This window comes from Vulpes vulpes, chromosome 14 (genome assembly GCF_048418805.1).
Source record: "Vulpes vulpes isolate BD-2025 chromosome 14, VulVul3, whole genome shotgun sequence".
NCBI lineage: Eukaryota > Metazoa > Chordata > Mammalia > Carnivora > Canidae > Vulpes > Vulpes vulpes.
Genome location: NC_132793.1, coordinates 25,207,225 through 25,226,143, shown reverse-complemented (window position 1 = coordinate 25,226,143; position 18,919 = coordinate 25,207,225). Strand labels below are relative to the sequence as shown.

Here is an 18,919-nt window from a genome sequence, read left to right as displayed (position 1 = left end):
GAAATTGGAGAGACAAAGACCATCATTTTAATCTGAGGATTAAATTAAAAGGATGCTGAAAAAAATAAAAATAAATAAAAGGATGCTGATACTTGTATCAGGCAAGATTAATGCGAGAAGAGAAAGAGACAAAGAGAGGGATTACAATGAATTGATTTACATGATTATAGGGGTTATTTAAGCAAGACCAAGACCCATGAGGAAGCTATGAGGAAGTGAGAATCAAGCACCCAAGCTACTGTCCACAGGAAATATTTCTTTTTTCTCTCTCTCTCTCCTCCTTGTTCTTCTACTCCTCCTCCTCTTTCCTCTTCTCTTTGTTTCTCCCTCTCTCTTCTCCTTTCTCCCTCTCTCCCCTCAGCCTTGCTTGTAAATCCTCCCAACTAATTGAATCAGTCCTAACTGGATTATCCGGGATAACCTCCCTTACATTAGGTCACTCACTATGAACTTTAATTACAGCTGAAAACTCCAGAGCAACACCTAGGTTAGCATCTAATTAAATAACAGGACTGTAGCCTAGCCAAGTTGACAGGTTAGGAAAAAAAAAAAAAAACAATACTTATCTCATCTTTAACAAGACTGTTCGCTGTCCTTAAAGTGAACCCACCCCCTGACACCTGGGATTTACTATTGCCCTTAAAATGTTTTTCCCTCTATTCCAGGATGTAGGGACCATCAAAATCAGCTTGCTTTTACTTGGCAGTGCTGTTTTCACAGTTTTTCCTAGCACTAGTCAGCAATCCTGCTCTCTCTTATAATATAGTTTACAAAACTCTTGATCATACTGATGTCACAGAATATCACATATGTCCAATACATTAACATTATGCTAATTAAACTTGATGAGCAGCAATTAACAAGCATTAGCAAAATTAAAGGCATTAGTAAAATACACATGAGCAAGAAGGTGAGATACAATCTCATAAAAGCCCAGATCCCCAGCACTTTCATGAAGTTTATTCAAGTACAAAAAAGCACAAAGCTTCATGAGCCGTTTTCATTTTTAAGGTAATGCATACCACAATTAAAATAGTTATTCTGACACATTTACTGAATAACTCTTAAGGTACCAGTTCCAGTAGGAATCAGCAAAAATAGGCTCTCCAGCAAACAGTGCAAGCTTCTCTAACATCTTGTCCTTATAACCCAGGCAGAACAAACTATACTTTCAAAGTATCCATGGCAAGTAAGGATGTTTATGGATGCTCTGGCAAGCTCTAATAAGAGAAACACAGTACAGATCTCTAGAGCTTTGGAGAAAAGCCCTATCTTGGCCCCAACCGTTTCAATTTTTAAAAACAGCTCCTGCCTTGCTACTTAGTCCTAGTAGAAATGAATATCTAAACATGGGATATCTAATATGCAATCTGAGATATCTTTCAGGGACTACATATCAAGTTTCTTTTTTTTTTTCCCTGACATGCAGTTTATTTTTGTTTATTTTTATACATTTTTTTAAATTTATTTATGATAGTCACACAGAGAGAGAGAGAGGCAGAGACACAGGCAGAGGGAGAAGCAGGCTCCATGCACCGGGAGCCCGACGTGGGATTCGATCCCGGGTCTCCAGGACCGCGCCCTGGGCCAAAGGCAGGCGCCAAACCGCTGCGCCACCCAGGGATCCCATAAATTTATTTCTTATTGGTGTTCAGTTTGCCAACATATAGAATAACACCCAGTGCTCATCCCGTCAAGTGCCCACCTCAGTGCCCGTCACCCAGTCACCCCCACCCCCTGCCATATCAAGTTTCTTTATGATATATTACACTGATTTTCAAATACTAAACTAAATTTGATTTCTTGAGATAAACCCCCACTTAATCATGATGTCTTTTCCTTTTTATACATTTAAATCTGTATTGAAGTCACAAATATGTTGTTGAGGATTTCTGTCTCCATGTTCATGATAAATATTGGCCTATAGTATTGACCCTGGTCTGGGTTTGGTATTAGGGTAAGGCTGGCTTCAGAGAAGGACTTGATAAATATTCTCTCCTCTTCAATTTTCTGGAATAGCTTGGGTATAATGTGGTGTTTAGTATGGAGCAATCTGGACCTAGAGTTTTCTGTATAGTAAGGTTTTTATCTACAAATTCAATATCTTTAATAGATACAGGGCTTTTCAGGTTATCTATTTCTTCTCAAGAAGCTTTGGTGGTTTGTGTCTTTCAAGGAATTTGTTCCTTTTATCTACATTATAGAATTAATTGGCATAAAGTCATTTATAATATTTCCTTATTATTCTTTTAATACCTGTAAAGTCTGTAATGCTATCAGCCCTCTCATTTCTGATGCTGGTCATTTGTGTCTTCTCTCTCTTTTTCCAAATCTACCTGACTAGAGTTTTATCAACTGTATTAATCTTCTAAAAAAAAACTGGCTTCTAATTTCACTGATTTTCTTTAATGTTTTTTTGGGTTTATTTCATTGATTTCCATTCTATTCTTCATTACTTCTTTGTTTCATTTTTATTTATTTTTTAAAGATTTATTTACTTATTTGAGAGAGAGAGAGAACATTTGCACATGAGCAGGGCAGGGCAGAGAAAGAGGGAGAGAGAATATCAAGGAGACTCTGTGCTGAGTGCAGGGCCAGATACGGGATCTGATCTCAAGACCCTGAGATTAGAACCTGAGCCAAAACCAAGAGTCTGACGCTCAATTAACTGAACCACCAAGACACCCCTGCTTGCTTTGTTTTTAATTATTTTAACTTTTCCTGTTAAGCTTCTTACAATGAATGATGAGGTCTGCTATGTGCTTTAAGGAGAAGAACTCAAGCACATTTCCTCCTCCCCACTGGCTGGCATTTAAGGCAGGCGTGGCTCTGAATAGCTGGTCATTGTGAATGGCCTACACTGTCCTTTCCTCCTGAGAACAACTCCTCATTGTAGGACCCTGGGCTTGATGGGGCCAGTTCCTGCCCACTAGTGGTTCAAAGTGTTCATGGTTATGGTGAAACATGCAGTCTTCACTCTCCCTGGGAACTCCAGCTCATTGAAAATCTTTGATGGTTGCCATGCGTGTCCCATGGAGTCTTTAGTGGCCTCTGTGGAATACAAGAGGAAATGCCACAGGCTCACAGAGCCCAGGATGAAGGGCAGGCCGTAGGCAAATTTATCTAGAGACCAGATATAGCCTACAGAGCCAGACAGCCTGGGTTCGAATCCTGACCCCATGCTTTCCAACTGCGTGCCTTTGGGCAAGTGACCTCATCTCTGTCAGTCTCAGGCTTCATGTCTGTGAACTGGGACAATAACAACACAACCCTCCAGGGCTGTTGGATTAATGAAATTAATATACAATGAATGCTTAGAGCAGAGCCTGGCATTGAGCACTGAGCTTGGGGCTCAATACAAGTCTGCTATGGCTCTTCCTGCCTCTCCTTGCAATGCCTGTGGGGGCCATGGGATCATGTTGGGGAGCAGGGTGGAGGTGGGAGGGGGAGGGAGATGGGGATGAAGGACCACTCCTCTGATCTCCCTTCTGTGGGTCTGGCTGCCTTGCTCCTGCCCCAGCCCCACCTGCCCCAGCTGGTGACTTCAGGGACTTCATTCACCTTCTCTGTGCTTCTGCAAAGAGAGGCCAGTCATAACAGTACCTCCCTCAAAGGGCTGTGTGGAGGATTAAAGAAGCAATTACAAGTAAAGCACTTAGACCGCCCCTTGAGCACAGGCAGCTCTCAACAAATGTTGTCTGGCATCATTGTTCTTACTTCAGCTAAGCGGTTCTCAGGTGCCATATGCAGCAGACTCCCCCAGAAGCTTATTCCCAGTTCCCATCTCCTGGGAAAGACTCAACTGCTCAGAGGTGGCCCAGGAATCTATATTTCTACAAGCCCCACTTGTCCCCCAAAAAGCAATACAAGGTACCAAGAAACTCCAGCATTTCCACTTTCCCTTCCTTGCTTCAGGTCAGCCCTGAACCCAGAAGAGGCATCCTCATCATCCTTTGTCAAATTCAATATTCCACTCAGAAGGAACCCCGCTTGCCTCCTACCCCTCACCCCATTTTCAAGGAAGTTTGTCTTTGGGGTAATGTTCCATCTTTAGACCCCTAGGATTGTTAAAAAGTATATTTCTACAAAAAATGGAATAAATGAATGCCTGTGTCTGTAATGAATTCCACTCTATAGCAGAGTGACTCTCAATGAACTAAACCAGTCTAACCCACTGAATCAGGTGCAGGGATCTTCCACCTTCCTCTTCCACCCATTCTGCTGTACCCTGGACTTTCAGGACCTCTGCCTTTGGCTAGGGACATGGAGCTGCCTTCAAGCCCAAGGAGCTACAGTGGTGGGAGGGTGGGTTGCAGGGTTCAGGGGAGGAACACCTCTGCTGAGTATAGGAGGGCACTCATATACAAAACCCTGCTTGGCTCTTGGTTCAGCAACAGGAAACTCCTGACTCCTGGTCATGCTAGACACCCCCTCCCTGGAGCCAGGGATGGGAGTCTGGGCACATGGGCCTTTGCCCCTGCAGTTCTGTCTGCCATCCATGCCCTATCCCATCTACACCCAGGGCAGTCTCTATCTCCTGGACTCAGCTCAAATGAGAGACATTCCCCACTCATCACCCAAAGTGGCCTTTCTCCTATTCTCAATTTCACCCCATTTATACAATCTGTAATTATTCCACGTATTGTTTATTTTGTCAGTTTCTGATTCTCTCCCCAGACTAGAAGTTGCTAGAGAAGCAGGGTGTCTGTTATTGCCTAGAGCCAAGGAGAGTGCCTGGCACATCATAGGCCCTCAGAAAGTAATGGCTGACTGGATAAATAAATTTCTATCCAAGTTAAATTCCTTGAAAGCCAATTACCCAGAAGAGCGGAGGTTTTAACTGGTAACAAAGGGCATGCCTTAGGAGGATGATGGAAATCTTGCTACTACGGGCAACACTTTTTAACTCCATACATTTTTTTTTTCTGAACAAAGGTTTTCATCACATTTTCAAAATGCCCCCCAACACTTGATGGGATGAGCACTGGGTGTTATGCTATATGTTGGCAAATTGAACTCCAATTAAAAAATGCCTCCCAAAAAGGTAAAGAAGTTTACTCTAAAGAAAGTTCTTTGAAATAGTAAGGGAGACATCTAATAGATGAGGATTGGGGCTCCAGCAGCTCCACCTTCCAAAGGAAACAACATCTCACCACTCTGGAGATGGCCAGAGAGCCTGCTGGGGAGGCAGCTCCTCCTCATCCTGGCTGGGAGCTCCATGGGCCACTGAGTTTCGCTGGGTCCACATCCTGTCACGTACACTATGAGGGTAAAAGGAGATCACACATGAAGCAGGCTTGGCACAGTGAACAAAGCCCACCAAATAAATGGCAGAGCCACCATCCTCAGAGGTAGCTGCTGGGAAAAAGTAGGGAGCAATGGGGGTGGGGAGACAACATGTAAGCTAATCTTGCCTTTAAATATCCACCCAAACTCCCTCTCTTCAGAGAGGTCGGTTCTCTAATAACCCCCTCTCCACGGGCCAGGTCTCCCCTCCATGGGCCCTCACATAGCACCTCCTACCTCCCCTTTACAACCAGGACTACGTGTCACCCTCACAGGCTCACAGCAAGGATGGCTAAAGACTACCGGTCTCCCCATAGGGACAAGAGTGCCACAAGGACAAGGAAATGCATGGCTCACCCCTGAGCAGTGCCTTCCTGCTCTGTTGCCATACACCAGGCTTGGAAAGTCTACACCCTCCACCTCGTCATCTCTTTAGACTCAGTGGCCCTGAGAGCCCCAGCCTGTGATGGGGCAGGCTGTCACTCCAAGTTCAGACCTCCAAAGAGCCAAGGACAACAGGCTTGTTCCTCCCGACAATGCCCACTCTTCTCCAATTTTCTTGATAAAATATAGCAAAATGCCAACTGGTTACACAAGACCAGGAAGACTGGAAAAGTACATTTCAAGGTAATTGATATTCTACAAACATCCCCAAGGAGAGTGTGAACTCTGCAAGGATGTCGATTCCGGAAAGCCATCACCCTGAACTAATGCTTTCGTTATGATCTCTTACAAAACTGGCTATGAAGTGCCCAAAGATGGCCCCAGGGCTTCATGAGATCTGCGAAGGACCCTGAACATTCCCTAGAGCCCGGGACAGAGAGCACAGGGAGTGAAGAGTGCCTTTGTGTTGGAGCTCCCAGCAGCTGAACTGTGAGGCCCAGACCCCCAAGGCCTGTGTGGATATAGGGGAGCCGATGAGAGACAGAGTGGTAGGAGGTGAAGTCAGAGAGAACACCAGGGGAACCTGGGAGGCACTGCTGGGGTTTGGCTTTTGCTCTGTGTGCAGTGGGAAGTTTTAGAGAATTTTGAGTGGAGGAGGGCCCTGGTCTGATTAATGTCTTAAGATGATCATGCAGGGAGCACCTGGGTGGCTCAGTTGATTAAGTGTCCGACTCTTGGTTTCGGCTCAGGTCATGATCTCAGGGTTGTGAGATCAAGTCCTACGTCGGGCTCTGCTCTCAGCAGGGAGTCTGCTTAGGATTCTCTTCCTTCCCTCCCACTCTGCCCTTCCACCCACCTCAAATAAAAATAAATCTTTAAAAAATAAAATGACTGTGCAGGCTGTTGTGTGCAAAAAGAATGTAGGCGGGCAAGGGGAAAAGCCACAAAACCAGGTAGGGACACCCCATTCATAATCCAGGCCAGTGTGATGATGGCTGAGTAGGAGCTGCTCGATGTGGTCAGATTCTGAAAGTATTGACAGGATTTCCTGACAGATGGGTTGTAGACAATGAGGAAAGAGGAATCAGGGACTCCAAAGGCTGGAGTCAGAGCCGCTGGATGGATTATGGTGTCATTTCTTAAGAGGATGGGCCCAGGGGGACTTGAACTGAATTCTCTCTGACCCCCAACTCCAGAGCAATGAAATAAACCTAATGCTTTGGCCTTAAAACTCTCTGTCTGCCTCCTATAAATCTTATTCATAAACCATCCATCCAACCAATCATTCATTCATTCATTCATTCATTTGTATCATTTAACAAACATTTATTGCGGCAGCCCGGATGGCTCAGCGGTTTAGCACCGCCTTCAAGCCCAGGGCCTGATCCTGGAGACCCGGGATCAAGTCCCATGTCAGGCTCCCTGCATGGAGCTTGCTTCTCCCTCTGCCTGTGTCTCTGCCTCTCTCTCCCTCTCTCTCTCTCTCTCTCTCTCTCTCTGTGTGTGTGTGTGTGTGTCTCATGAATAAATAAAAATAAAATCTTTAAAAAAAAAACATTTATTGCTAACTACCATGTGGTAAACATGGGAGGCAATGAACACCCGAGGGTTAATTAACTCACACCCTGCCCTCCAGAAACTTGTAATTTGGTAGGTGGTTCAGAGATCAGCTTTTCTCACTCATTGATGTGTTCAGTCAGTCAACAAACATTCATTAATATTTAATTCCTGGCAAGCAAGCATCACAGTAGGCATTGCAAATGATCTTGCCCTTAAGAAAGTCTTAGTCCAATTGGAGAGCCTGAAATTAGCCGTCCTCATTCATTCACTGTAGAATCCCCAACACCCAGCCTGTGCAGCGTCTGGGAGAAGACTCCCACTGGATGACCCAACAGTGGGCTCTACTGGGCGTTTCCAAGCAACACGGCCTCCCTCTGGATCCCTGGCCCTCCCTACAGGGTTCCACCTGCTGCCCTCACCATATGAGCAAAGCCCAGTGGTAGCTGCCAGAGCCCATCACGACACATCTCCACAGCATGCTCAGGACTAACTCTGGTGTTGTCTTCCCACAGAAAACTATGAGTCCACTCATTCAGACAGCCACCCCCGCAACCACCTGCCTGGGTACCATCTGACCCTTCTTGACACCCGCAGGTCCCAGAACCCAGGATGTGTCCAATCTGGAGGCTCCTGGTCCTCCTCAGCTTGCTGTACCTGCCCTCAGCACTGCACAAGCAGCCCTGGCGTGCCCTGGCCAAGGCCCACGTGGACAGCAAACCAGCTCTGGCAAGAAGTAAGCTCAGCCCACGCTCTGCCCAATGTCACTGGGTGGGTGGGGAAGGTATCAACCTACTGGGTGACCTCGAGTTAGTCACTCTCTTTTCTTCCTTTTTCTCTGAGCCCTCAAGTACAGAAAACTGAGGATGAGTTGATCATATGCCAATTCATAACACATCATTGTTACATGCATCATGGCAAGGCCCTCTGGTGTTGAATTTGTCATTTTCCTGTTTACCTCTTATTCTCACTCCCATCTGCCCTTCCTCGGCAGGCCCTGAAGTGTGTTTAACATATGTGTTTACTTATGCTCATGTCCTTATAAAAAAGGAAGGTTTTAGTTTGCATAGATGGTATTGCCACATAGATCTTGTTGTTTTTTACTGTTTTCATTGGACACTGTGCTGTTGACCTCTGTGGCTGGTACTGAGATGTCCAAGGGAGTCCTCCACCTGCATCGTCTCTAATTCTCCACTATTACAAACTACACTGAGATGAACATCCTTGCATGTGTGCCTGTTAGGAGCTGTGGAAGAGTTTCTCTGGGATATTCCCAGAAGTGGAATGGGTGCCTGGGCCCTAGGGTGGATACAAACTCAATTCAACTAATGGCTGCCAGATTGCTCTCTAGAATGGCTGTGCTGGTCTATACTCGCTCCAGACAGGGAGCCCGATGCAGGACTTGATCCCAGGACCCTGGGATCACACCCTGAGCTGAAGGCAGACGCTCAACCACTGATCCACCTAGTCACCCCAGAGTGTTAATTTATTTTTGACGCTGGTCCTTTGTCAGATCTAACCAGTGCTAACATTTCTCCCAAATTATCATCAACTTTTTTGTAGGTCCTCCAATGAACAGGAAGATTTTTCAAACTCATCAAAATTTCATCCTATGGTTTGTGTTTGACGAGTCCTAAACCCTTGTCTCTACCCCCAAATATCTTCTACTTTGTTTTTTCTAATAGCTTTGTGGTTTTATCCTTCACATGCAGGAATTTTACCTGTCTGGAGGCCACCTTTATGTCACTTATGCTTGTAAGTGACAGCTCCAACTTCATTTCTGCCTGTGTAAGGAGTCTGCTTTCTCAGTCCTTCTACGAAAGATCAAGTTCCCCAAGCATGTGGATTCCCTTTGGGACCCTGTATTCTATGTCTGTGTAACTATTTCTACACCAATAGCAGAATATTTTAAATACTACCTTCTTCTTGAATTTTATAGTGTGCTGAGTTCTTTAAAAGAAAAAAAATATCATCTGGAAATTTGATTTGGGTTTCATTGAATTTGTTATTTTAGAACAAACTGACATTTTTGCAATGTGAGGTCACCCATTAGTATAATGGTGACCATTATATACCCTTTAAACTTAGTATATCTTTCAGGGTTTTTTCAGATTTTATTTTACATCCTTTAATAGAATCTTAAAGTCCTAGGACCTTTGTTAAACTCCTATCTTTGTTAAATAGATTCCTAGAGAAATGTATAGTTGTTGCTACAGTAAATATTGCCCAATTTTCTATTATATTTGCTAGTTGGTATTGCTTGTTCAGATGAAAGTTGTTGGTTTTTGAAAATTAATCTGCTATCCAAAAATCTCACTGACCTCAGTTTTAATAATCTGTTTTATTTATTCTGCTGGATTTTTAATCCAGAGGATTGTAGCAACTACAAATAATGACAGTTCTCCTTATTTATAAACCTTATACTTCTTGAGTCTTTTTCTTATCTTATAATATAGCTAAGGCCTCCTATAGGAATGGGAACGTATCTAGAATTCTCCACTAAGTTTGACATCTTCTGTAGGTTTTTGAAATCTTTTTTATCATGTTAAGGAAATCCCCTATAGTCCTGGTTTTCTAAATTTTTCTTAATCATAAATCAGTATTGGCCTTTAACAAATTTTTTCTGCATCAAAAATTACTCCATTTTTTTCTCTAAGCCATTAATGTGATAGATTATATTAATAGATTTTCTTCTGCTGAACCCATCCCAGCATTTCTGGAATAAATATGACATTTTCATAACTAACTAGAATGATACATTTATATTGCACTACTTTTATCATATACTAGAATGTACTTATAATGTATCATACTGAAATATATTTTATAATGTAATGTATTTTTATAATGCACTATTAGCTATTTAATTTGTTAGCTAAAAAAAATAATAATTTGTTAGCTAATAATTTTATAGGATTTTAGCAGATTTTTCATACATGAAATTGATGTGTACCTTTCTTCCCTTGTACTGTTCTGGAAGCTGGGCAAGTTTCACTAGCCTCATAAAATTAATTTGGCATCTTTGTCTTTTTTCATTTTCTTTCACAATTATCTCTTTATAAAAAGTTTACTAAAACTCTTCCCCAAAACCATCGAGATCAAAAACTTTTGGGGAATGACATCTTCAATTACTATTTCTATTTCTTAATGCTTTTAGATAATGTTTCCCACTTCCCCCATCACAACTTTGCATTTTGGGGTTTACCACAAACGAATCCATTCCATTTAGGTTGTGAAATACATTCATGTATATTTGAGGTCCCAGGCATCCTCATGGTTACGATGGGTGCAGTTAGAATGCTATTTCATGGGGCTGCCATGAAGATTTAAATGAGGGAAAGCATGTACCAAGTACTTTTTCAACTGTGAATATATTTATTACTATAACTACCTCTCACTATCAGTTAGGGTACTTAGTTACACAGAACAGAAAACCTACCTCAATATGGTCTCAACAATGAAAAAAAAATGTTGTTTCACACAATCAAAACTCACAAGGAGGACAATCTCAGATCTGATTCAATTAGCAACTCAAATATACCACCCCAATTTTGTCCATTTTTTTTAGCTCTGCTATCATCCTATTTTCATCCTCAGGTCTCTAGTTCCCAGGATTGTAGGAAAATGGTGGCTAGTGGCCATCAGACGGCCTTGCTCCCTTCCAGTAGGTGACAGAGAAAGAAACTCCCTCTCAAACATAAAACATAAGATCTTTGGTTTAGTTTGATGAAGCCAACTTGGGTCACATGCCCACTTTAAACCTGAAAGAGGGACGCCCAGGTGGCTCAGCGGTTAAGCATCTGCCTTTGGCTCAGAGCATGATCCTAGAGTCCCGGGATTGAGTCCCACATGGGGCTTCCTGCATGAAGCCTGCTTCTCCCTCTGCCTGTGTCTCTGCCTCTCTCTCTCTCTCTCTCTCTCTCTGTGTGTGTGTGTGTGTGTGTGTGTGACTCTCATGAATAAATGAATAAAATCTTTTTAAAAAATAAAATAAAATATACCTGAAAGAGTCACTGGACAATGATGGCTCAGATTATCAAAGGCCTCATTTGGACCAGGAATTAGAAAGAGTACTTGAATGAAAACAGGATTCAGATGGGAATGATAGGATGGATGAATGGGAGGACGGATAGATGAATAGATGGATGGATATTGGACAGATGGAAGATGGATGGGAGGGTGGATAGATGAATAGATGGATGGATATTGGATAGATGGTAGATGGAGGTTGGAGGGATGGATACATGGGTGGATAGATGGATGTATAGGTGAATGGATGGATAAATGGATATTGGACTGGCAACTACTAGTGTCTCTTATCATCAACCAAGAACTACTAAGACTTCTAGGCATACCTGTAGTGTCACTCTATCCTTGAAACTATTTGGTCAATGTATGTCTCTTTTACTAGACAGAAAACTGGTTTGTGTCTTTGATATGCCCCACAAGGCCTGATATCCAATAGATGCTCAATAATATTCTTTTTTGGACAAATGGTATCTATACAAATATCTTTAGATGAATTAATCTCAATATTCCTCACAAGAATCATGTGAGATGGGTATTATTACTGCCCTTATTATACAGATGAGGAAATCAAGACTCAGGAGGGTGATAGACCTAGCATTTCAACTCCAGACACACTTTCTTGTTTGCAGGCAACAGAAACATGGGATACTGAAGGGGAGTCTGGGAGCTGGAGGGAAGGGAGTGAGGGGGAACCATGGTTTCTGCAGCTCTGCAGTGTGGATTCTGATTACAGGGATGGTCAAGTCATAGAAATAAATGTGTCCTGTGGTATGCTCAGAGGCTCATCAGAGCTGGGCCCAATCCTAGCTGCAAGAGACACAGGATTTCAGCATGCCATCACTTTTAGAATCCCCTTCCTTTTCAGAATTCATTCTTTTCTGCTGGTAGCTCTGTTTCATCCTACAGCTTATTCCAGGGCACAGTGTGGGAGAAATTACATTTCTTCTCCTCTTATTTGTTCTCCTCAACCAACATTTATTGTGATGCACATCCTGTACATGAGGTTCTGTGTTCCAGATTTAGAGACACAGCCCTGGGTGGACTCTCAACCAGTAAATCTTATTTGAGCAGCTCTTGTCTGTCAGACCCTCTACAGGTATGTCACCACCTCAACCCTGCAAAGCACCATTTCCCAGATGAGGAATGTGGATTTCCAAGTAGAGAGCGGAGTTGGAGGGTGACAAGTACCCATCACTCAGCAGGAAGTGGACACCAGCCCACAACCTGGGCCTCTTGACTCCAAACCCCCTACCTTTTCCATGACATTTTGGAATGTCACTGGTCCCTTGTCCATTTCCAGTTATTGCCCAGGGCCTCATGAAGTACAATGCAGAGGGCCGGATCCAGAATATCCGCCTCATGGACAATCTGAACGCCTCAGGGCAGATGGCTCCAGGGATGGTGGGCTGGTTAATAGGCAGCATGAGCCTCCAGCATCAGCAAGAAAGCAGGTGAGCCCTGGAACCCCCCCCCCCCCCCACTGGCTCTGGGACTCTATAAAGCTGAGTCAGAAGGCAGAGCTGAGGGATAACGAGGCTGAAGAGGGAAAGCGGGAATATTTCAAGGAGGGGATAAAGGGCCCAATATGAAGGGTTGTTTGGGGAGGCAGCATAGCAGGGGAATTAAAGCAAAATTTCAGGAATAATAGCTCCTACATTTAAATCCTGGGGCTGCCTCCAACCTTGGGGAGATTAGTAGAGCACTCGGGCCCTGAAAGACATTTTAAAAGAACAAAACAGCAAAGAGGCTTCATCTATAACATGGGCACCCAGAGCACAGCCTAGATAAATGTCTGGGATGCCAAAGAACCCAGGACTAGAGTCAGACATTCAAACCCCACTCTAATGATTGAGAGCTGAGTGACTCTTGGTAAGGTTTTGGAGATCTCTGAGCTTCACCTTAAGTCCTCATCAGTGAAATGGGCATAACAATTGTCCCTGCTTCTGGAAGTTGTGAGCTTTCTCTGCCACACAGAGTGGACGCATAGGCATTGGGCGCTCCGATTAACCCAGAAGAGCTGGACCGGTGCTGCTCACCTATAGTCCCACTGCTTCGCCTGGAGGACATGGCACCTTCAGCCTCCCAGGCTCCAGCCACTCCAGTGCACTGCCCCAGCTCCAGCCTGCTGTGCCCTGGAGCTCCCTTCCCTCTCATTTTGTGCCTTACTCCCGACATTCTAATGAGCTCTAGTACTTGCCAACAGGGTTTCCCTGGATGCATGCATCCACCATCACCTCCTTCCATTCCCTTATTAGTTGTTACAAAGTATTCCTGGAGCACCCACTGTGTACCAGCACCTGGGCTGGGTACTTGGAATACAGCTATGAATAAGACATATGGTCACTTTTTGGATCTTACATCCTACTTAGTGAGATAAGCCACAAAAGTAAGTAACTCATTTCAAGTAGGGGGATATGTTATGAAGATAACTTTAGCAAGGTAAGGGGTGAGAGTGAGGGACTTATCGGGAAGACCTTTTAAAGAGAAATCCCTAGGAAGACTGAAGAGAAGGAAGCAAGCCACATGAAGGACATGGGAGGGCAGTAAGTGCAAAGGCCCTGAGGTAGCAAAGAGACTAGTGTGTCTGAGAAAAAGGCCTGTATGACTGGATGAGCAAGGGGGAGGGTGGAAGAAGGTGCAGCTGTGGTGGCAGGTAGGGCCAGACCCTGCAGGTCTCAGGCACCATGGTATGGAGTTTGGATTTTATTCCAAGAGCAGTGAGAAACCCAGAGAGAAGGTTAAATAATAGGGCTGCCTAGTGACTACTACAAGGAGAATAGTTTATAGGGAGGCCAAGTTCATGGAAAGGGAAAGGAGCCCAGAGAGAAACTAGAGCAACTCCAGGCAAGAAGTGATGGTGACCTGGACCAGGTGAAAGGGATAACAGTGAGAAGTTGCCAAATTCCAGGTATATTTTGTAAGCAGAGCAAGCATGATTCACTGATGGGTTGCATGTGAAGGTGAGGCTCCCAGGGATTGAGCCTGGGCACCTGGGCAGGTGGTGGGGCACTGTGCTAGGAGGCAGTGGCTGGGTCTAACAGCCCCAGTGTGGGTCTGTAGTTGGCTGTAGGCTGCACACATTCATTGTGTGGAGCTGTTAAGGGCCCTCTGGGACAACGTGCAGCAGCCTGGGGCTCCTGTGGGCGGCTCTTGCCCTCCAAGCATCTTTAAAAGGATCTGACTCCAAAGCCCACCGCCTGGCCCTTTACATGAACGGCATACCAGCGTTTTTTGTCATTCTGAAGCCTCCAGTCTGAGTTCCCTCACACTTGAAGGGCCTCTGCTCTTTCCTTGTGTAGCGCCAACATCACCAACATTCAGCTAGACTACAGTGGGATCCAGATGTCTTTCCATAAGGAGCGGTTCTCAGCAAACATCCTATTTGAATTTGACATTGACTTGAGACTGTGAGTCATTTGGCAGCAGGGTCGGTGGGATGTTGTTCCTCCTCGGTGGGAATCTGGGAGTTGGGGGGAGGGTGGAACTGGGCAGCCTGGGGAACCCAGATCTTTCTGACTTCAACCTCGTTCAAATCTTGGTTTCTGAACTCACTTGCTACGTGACCTCGGGCATGTCACTTCCAAGTCTCTGAGCACTGGTTTCTTCAGCTGAAATGTGACTGGCAATCACTGGTGATTCGCCCATTTAAACCTATGTGAGTTCATTACGCTGATTTTTTAAAAAAGAGAGAGAGAAACACTTTAATTATATCATCACCTTCCTTCCATCTGTTCAGACGGTCCTTTACCATCAGTTGCTCCCAAGAAAAGGGAGACCACAGCTAAACGGTAGAGATTTTTTAAAATAAGATGAGCCCTCCACTTCTGAATTTCCAAGGATTCGGAAGCCAATCTATTTAAAGGATTTTCAGGAGCCACTCTGCCTAACAGCATTTTCTCCTTAGTTACTGGCTGTAGGAGTCAACAGGCAGTGCTGCTTCATTGAGAGTCACTCTTCCCTTTGTGTTGGCTGTTTCCACCTCGTCCTCCTCTCTGCCTCCTGCCCCTTCTCTCCCCCTCCTCTCTCTCATCCCCAGGCCCTTCAATAACAAGATTATAAAGACACATGTGTGCATGAACCTCGTTGTAGAGTTCTGGCTGGAGAAAGATGAGTTTGGCCGGAGGGATCTGGTGATAGGAGATTGCCATGTGGAGCCGAGCAGCATCTACATGACAGTCCTAACTGAGTAAGGCCCCAGCGACCCTCCCCAGGGCTGGGCCCCTTCCTGGCTAGTCCTAGCTGCAGCCGCACATCTCTACCACCTCCTAGATGAGCCCAAAACAGATCTCACCCTTTCCCCAGGATCTACTTCTCTCCCTGAGTCAGTATCCCAGTGATGGCCCAGCCACCCTCCCAGGATCCAGACTCTTCATCTTCCTCACACCCTGCAGCCCACCTTCAGTGGTTCACGTTAATGACCTCCTGGCAGCCTCCACTAGCTTCCTTTCTCTCCATCCCCACAGCCACTACCCTGGCAACTAGACCACTTCCCAGACCATTACAAAACCCAGACTGGCTTTCCCTGACTCGGACTTTGCCTCCTTCACTCCATACAGCCCCCTGCAGGAGAAATAACTTTCTAGCACAGAAATGTGGTCATGTCCCCAACCTCTGCTCCAAACCCTCCAGTGGTTCTCCAAAACCCTCTGAATGAAGAGTAAACTCCTGGATGTCATTCAGGGCCCTATTTATCCTCTTACCTGTGCCACTCTGCAGCCATCTACCATCCTGTATCGCTGAAGGACCTACCCCTCCATCAACACGCCCAGTACTTTCATAGCCCCGTGCCTTTGCCTGGAATGCGTGCCTTTTGCCTGGAATGCCCTTCCCTTCTTCCCTAGAACTCCTCCTCATCACTTATTCATTCAACAAGTATTTATTGAGAACCTACTATGAGCCAGATATGGCATGCTTGATGCTAGGGATACAGTAGTGATCAAGACAGAAAAAATAGAGCTATTTGTATTGGTGTAATTACTAATAGAGTATAACAGATCCATATACTGGTTGACCAAGTCTATCAACCTCAGCAGACTATGAGTCTCTCAAGGGCAAGATCTGGATATGATTTCTCTCTGTAATTCCAGAAGGCTGAAAGCAACTAGGTCTTCAGTGGGTGTCCAGTCATTTATTCATCAGACGTTCAATGAATGCCTAAATCACACCAAGCATTCATGGCTAGGACAGTGCAGGGAAAGGACTGATCTCTGGTGCTCTGCCAACCTGATTCTAATTAGCACTTACCAGCTGTGTGACCTTGGGCAAGTTACATCACCTCTCTGAGTTGCCCCTTCAACTACTGCTGACTGTGATGCCTCTTGTAGACAGCTGGCTGAGGACTAAATGACTGTGTAAGGTGTACTCAACACCTAGCCCCTGGCATGGGTACTACATGGATTTATCTGTTCTGTTCTGTACATCTACCTCTCTTTCTAGAGATATCTCACCAAAGATGAAACATTTTCTCCACAACTTCAGGGGGACCCTGGCAAAAGTTATCCCAAACCCAGTAGAAAGTCAGGTAAGTTTGTGAAAAATATTGTCCCCGTGGGGTTCTTTGAGTCTGAGGGTCAGGACATATATATTGGTTCGGAAAAGAGTTTCCAATCTTGGGCTTTAGAACCTGAAAAATCTCAATTAAAAATTTCAGTTTTGTCATTTATTGGTTGTGTGTCCTCAGCAAGTGACTCGGCTGCCCCATGCCTCAGTTTCCCCATGTATCATGGGAATCATCACAGTCTCTATCGCATAGAATCATCATGAGGATTCAGGCAGACATGAAAGTGTTGTGCATGGCATCCAGCTGGTGTTCAATACAGGGGAGCTGCTCTTGCTGCCATGATTCCTTGTGGAAATGCAATAGAGTCTAAACTTCCAGCTGCAGGCTCTTTAGCTCTGTTTTCCTAGTCCTTGGCCTGACTCTTCTCTCTCTGCTGGTGACCCAGGTGTGTCCTCTAATCGGTGAAATCCTCAGACAGCTGGACGTGAAACTGATGAAAAGCCTCATGGGTGAGTGTCTACATCCATGTAGGAAGGAGGACAGGATTGGCAAATGGAAGAGGTGCCCCAGGGGAGCCCACAGAGAGGCTTGCTGAGGGGTGTCTGCATGTGCTCTGAGAACACTTAGAGGTGGCCATATGACAATGACCATTACTGTTCCCCAAGAGAGCTAGGACAGCAGAGGACACCCTACCAAGCAGTCCGTATGCTGCCAAGTCACCCAAACCTCCAGATTAGATTACTACAAACTATAGCTCCTCTCAATGTCTCCACTCCCCTTTAGGGAGCACTGCCCACCCCTTGAACCTCAGACCAGACCACCCTCCATCTGCAGATAGACAGATACAGTCACCACCCTCACGGAGCTCACAATCTAGTGAATGGAAGACTATGAGAAGCATATAACTACATATCATGTGGAAAGAATTTTTTAAAGATTTTATTTATTTATTCATGAAAGACGCAGAGAGAGAGGCAGAGACATGGCAGAGGAAGAACCAGGCTCCCTGTGGGGAATCCAAAGCAGGACTCGATCCCAGGATCCTGAGACCACACCCTGAATGGAAGGCAGACACTCAACCACTGAGCCACCCAGGCATCCCCATTTGGAAAGAATTTTAATGCAAGTGCCTCAGGCACTGGCTCTGGTTGGCATGGACAGATGAAGGTCCCTTCAGAGGCTGGACAGGCAGTCACCCTGGTAACTGATCCTGCCTCTCCTCCTTACAGAACAGGCTGTTGCTCATAAATTCAACCAACTATGAGTCCAGCCAACCCTCCACACACCAGACTTGAACGTCTTCCGGCTACCTACTGATCCAGAAGGAGATTCCACATCTTGGGACCTTAAGTCTTCCTTGGAGTGGGGCTCCCACTCCAAAAACCTTGCCCACAGGCCCTGTGGAGTCCTGTCCTGTCCCATAATAAACTCTAGCTCTGAAGGGTACAAAGGTTTCCTTTCCTGGGCCCCGAGGTTAAGGTTCCAGAAGTCAGGCTTGATGAAGCTCCATCCTAAGACTAAATATGCCTGGGTTTACTCATCAGCCCAGAAATACCAGAGAAAACACCTTGTTTTCCTGTAGTTTGCAACCAGGAACCCATCTATAGATTTGCTCATCAATGCAGGGAAGGCCTGTTGAGATTCCCATGCCCTCATTCATTCACCCCAAATTGCTGAGTACCTACTATGTGCCAAGTACTTGGCCAGACTCCAGTGGAGTGTAGAGAAAGGATGACAGAGTGGAAAAGCATAAATGTTGGCACCGAACAGATCTGATTCACTTCAAATTCGATTCAGCCCAACGAGAAGTCCCACACGAGTGTGAACCATGCACATCAGAATAACTGATGACCCCCTGGCCCCAGCACAGGGTTGCACAGAGTGTGAGCTCAGCAAATATCTGCTGTTAAGTGGTGGATGAATCTGCTTTAGGACTCACTCTCTGTGCTTGGGACAAGGCACTTTACCTTCAGGTCTCCCTCACCTGCAAAGTGAGGCTAGAAATTGTACGGGATATGGAGGGACAGGAGCCTTGATGCTGCTGGTGGGTGGTAAGTTGCACCACTGCTTTATAAGTCCAGGTGGCAGCAGCTACAAAAGTGTGACAGAGGCCTGCCCTGTGCCCCAGCCGTGCCACTCCTAGGTAGGTGCATCGTAGACACA

At 45.3% G+C, this 18,919-nt stretch overlaps 1 protein-coding gene across 1 annotated transcript; it reads left to right on the top strand.

Moving 5' to 3' along the window:
• The first annotated feature begins 7,839 nt into the window (after window positions 1-7,839).
• BPIFA3 (BPI fold containing family A member 3) lies at window positions 7,840-18,020 on the top strand. The gene is made up of 7 exons (XM_026009904.2): window positions 7,840-7,963; window positions 12,557-12,707; window positions 14,556-14,663; window positions 15,293-15,442; window positions 16,693-16,777; window positions 17,202-17,265; window positions 17,986-18,020. Exons 1-7 carry the CDS (start codon window positions 7,840-7,842, stop codon window positions 18,018-18,020), a joined length of 717 nt encoding a protein of 238 aa, XP_025865689.1.
• The last annotated feature ends 899 nt before the right edge of the window (window positions 18,021-18,919 follow it).

What these genes read in the sequence shown, in the direction of transcription:
- BPIFA3 (XM_026009904.2), top strand. Translation starts at nt 7,840, where the DNA reads ATGTGTCCAATCTGGAGGCTCCTGGTCCTCCTCAGCTTGCTGTACCTG. An exon ending in CAGCATCAGCAAGAAAGCAG is followed by an intron (nt 12,708 to 14,555) that starts GTGAGCCCTGGA and finishes TTCCTTGTGTAG; the next exon opens with CGCCAACATCACCAACATTC. An exon ending in TTTGACATTGACTTGAGACT is followed by an intron (nt 14,664 to 15,292) that starts GTGAGTCATTTG and finishes TCTCATCCCCAG; the next exon opens with GCCCTTCAATAACAAGATTA.